The sequence below is a fragment of the Trichoderma citrinoviride genome, assembly GCF_003025115.1.
Source record: "Trichoderma citrinoviride strain TUCIM 6016 unplaced genomic scaffold BBK36scaffold_190, whole genome shotgun sequence".
Classification (NCBI taxonomy): domain Eukaryota; kingdom Fungi; phylum Ascomycota; class Sordariomycetes; order Hypocreales; family Hypocreaceae; genus Trichoderma; species Trichoderma citrinoviride.
The window spans coordinates 1-2080 of record NW_020194898.1 but is presented as its reverse complement, the minus strand read 5'-3'; the positions used below and the strand labels follow the sequence as shown (position 1 = coordinate 2080).

General features: G+C 49.4%; 1 protein-coding gene across 1 annotated transcript; it reads left to right on the top strand.

The window, feature by feature from the left end:
• Positions 1-2046, top strand: BBK36DRAFT_1186460 (protein kinase rad3; the record flags this gene model as incomplete). Its single annotated transcript, XM_024896489.1, has 3 exons — positions 1-406; positions 464-712; positions 766-2046. Exons 1-3 carry the CDS (start codon positions 5-7, stop codon positions 2044-2046), a joined length of 1932 nt encoding a protein of 643 aa, XP_024744865.1. The 5' UTR covers positions 1-4.
• Positions 2047-2080: the final 34 nt, after the last annotated feature.

Sequence of the window (2080 nt, the reverse complement as noted above, 5' to 3'; positions counted from 1 at the left end):
CTATATGGCGACCAAAGATATAGTCCAACGGCCCCAGCGAAGCCGAGCCATAGCAGAGCTGCTGCAGATATCTGTCAACGAGCTCCTTCTGCTCATACAAAGCCATGCGCTCCCATGGCTTGTCCTGGACAAACGCAAAGATGTGATTCAGAAGATTGCAGAAGCACGTCAAGAGACTGAGATCTGGCGTCCTCTCATGGACAGTCAAAACACAGCCTCGGTACTATCACTTTTGATGTTGCAAGAATCGGAAAACATCGAAGATTTTGTCAAATCTAGCCTAGATGAGATATCGCCTCACTTCCACGCTCTTAGCCTTGCTGATATCGTTCAATCGGAGCCCATGTTGACCACCATAGAGCTCTTGAAGGCGGCAGCAGACGCCGATGCATCGCGGAAACGACAGGTATGTTTCTCATAAAGTCCATTCGTCCCCTTTCCAGCTTGTGTTAACGGTGTTTAGGTACACAAAGCTTTAACAATGATGGCATCAATGAGCTTGGGATCTGTGAAAGAGACAAGGAACAAGAAGACAGACTTGGTTGGGCGCTTCCTGCAGTTGCACATTCTCGGCCTTATGACACGGTTTACCGACGTTATAAATGATTCAATATCCATCCATCCACAGGTAACTGAACAGAGACGCTGCATTCGCGCTTTGGAAGAAATAGTTCGAATATGCCAATCATATGCAAGAATTGCACGTCCACAGGTATGTCAAAAGGCAAAATGCGACTGCGACCGCTTAGTTGACTCTGCGTGTAGATATCGGCTTGTCTTCTATCTGCTGCTTCGCAAGATTCATTACGCGAAGCAGCCATTTCATGCTGGGCCGCAATGCTCAAGTACTTTGACGAAGAAGATGTCGAGGCTCTGCTGGAGGCTACTTTCTTCATCGTCAAGCGCTACTGGTCCTTGCTGAAGCCCGCGGCGATGACGACAATAAAAGAGATGCTCAGCAACCTCTTGGAAAAATCCGAGCATATCGTGCAAAAGCACATCACAAAGCTCCCGTCGCTATCTTACATTGAAGCTCTGCGTGATATCGAAGCTAAACTTGAGGCATTTCGGCCGCCTCTTGCCCTCGAAGATACTTTGGAGGTCTTTTCGCGGAGAATTGGTCACGACTATTCCGGGGTTGTTCACCAGGCGTTGGTCGACCTAGCACCATACTTGAGAAGTAACCAAAGCGCGCTCTACACCCTTGCTATCAGCCAGCGACCAGACGGCGTGATTGCTACGCTATTGCGGGCTCTCCTCGACTGCGCGTGCAAGTACAACGGGGTCCATATTGACATCACTCGACTCTGCGTTGAGTGTGTTGGACTTATTGGGTGCTTGGACGCAAATCGAATCGAAGCAGTACGAGAGCAGCGGTCCATCGTGGTGTTGGAAAACTTTGAAGTAATGGAAGAAGCCACTGATTTCGTGCTCTTTCTGCTCCAAGAGGTGCTAGTGCCGTCGTTTCTTTCTACTACCGACATGAGACTCCAGGGATTTCTGTCGTACGCCATGCAAGAGCTGCTTGAGAGATGCGAGATCAGGTCAGCTTGTAACGCCCATGCGGCTGGAATGAGTGGTGGCAGCGACATTTATCGCAAATGGATGGCCCTACCAGAATACGTGCGGGAAGTGGTTGCACCGTTTCTGAACTCGAGATACATGGTCGCGCCCATGAATCCCCAGGCTGTGGAATATCCAATCTTTCATCCGGGAAGGCTCTATGGCAACTGGCTACGAGCTTTTGTTGTAGAACTTCTACGAAAGGGGCAGCATCCACATGCAGATATGATCTTTGAACCTCTCGCACGAATCATTCGCGTCAAAGACCTATCTACTGCTGAGTTCTTGTTTCCATATCTCGTGCTTCACGTGCTTTTAGGGCCCAGGAGCAGCCAGGCAGAGAAGGATCAGATACTTGGGGAGCTCATGCACATACTGCGCTATCAACTCTCTCCGGACGCGTCTTACCAAGAAAAGGAAGATATGAAGCGTTTCTGTCATGTAAGTTTAATTGGCGATGAGCATGCAGACATGCCTGACTGACGAATCTGCAGCTTGTGTTCCGGTTCCTCGACTA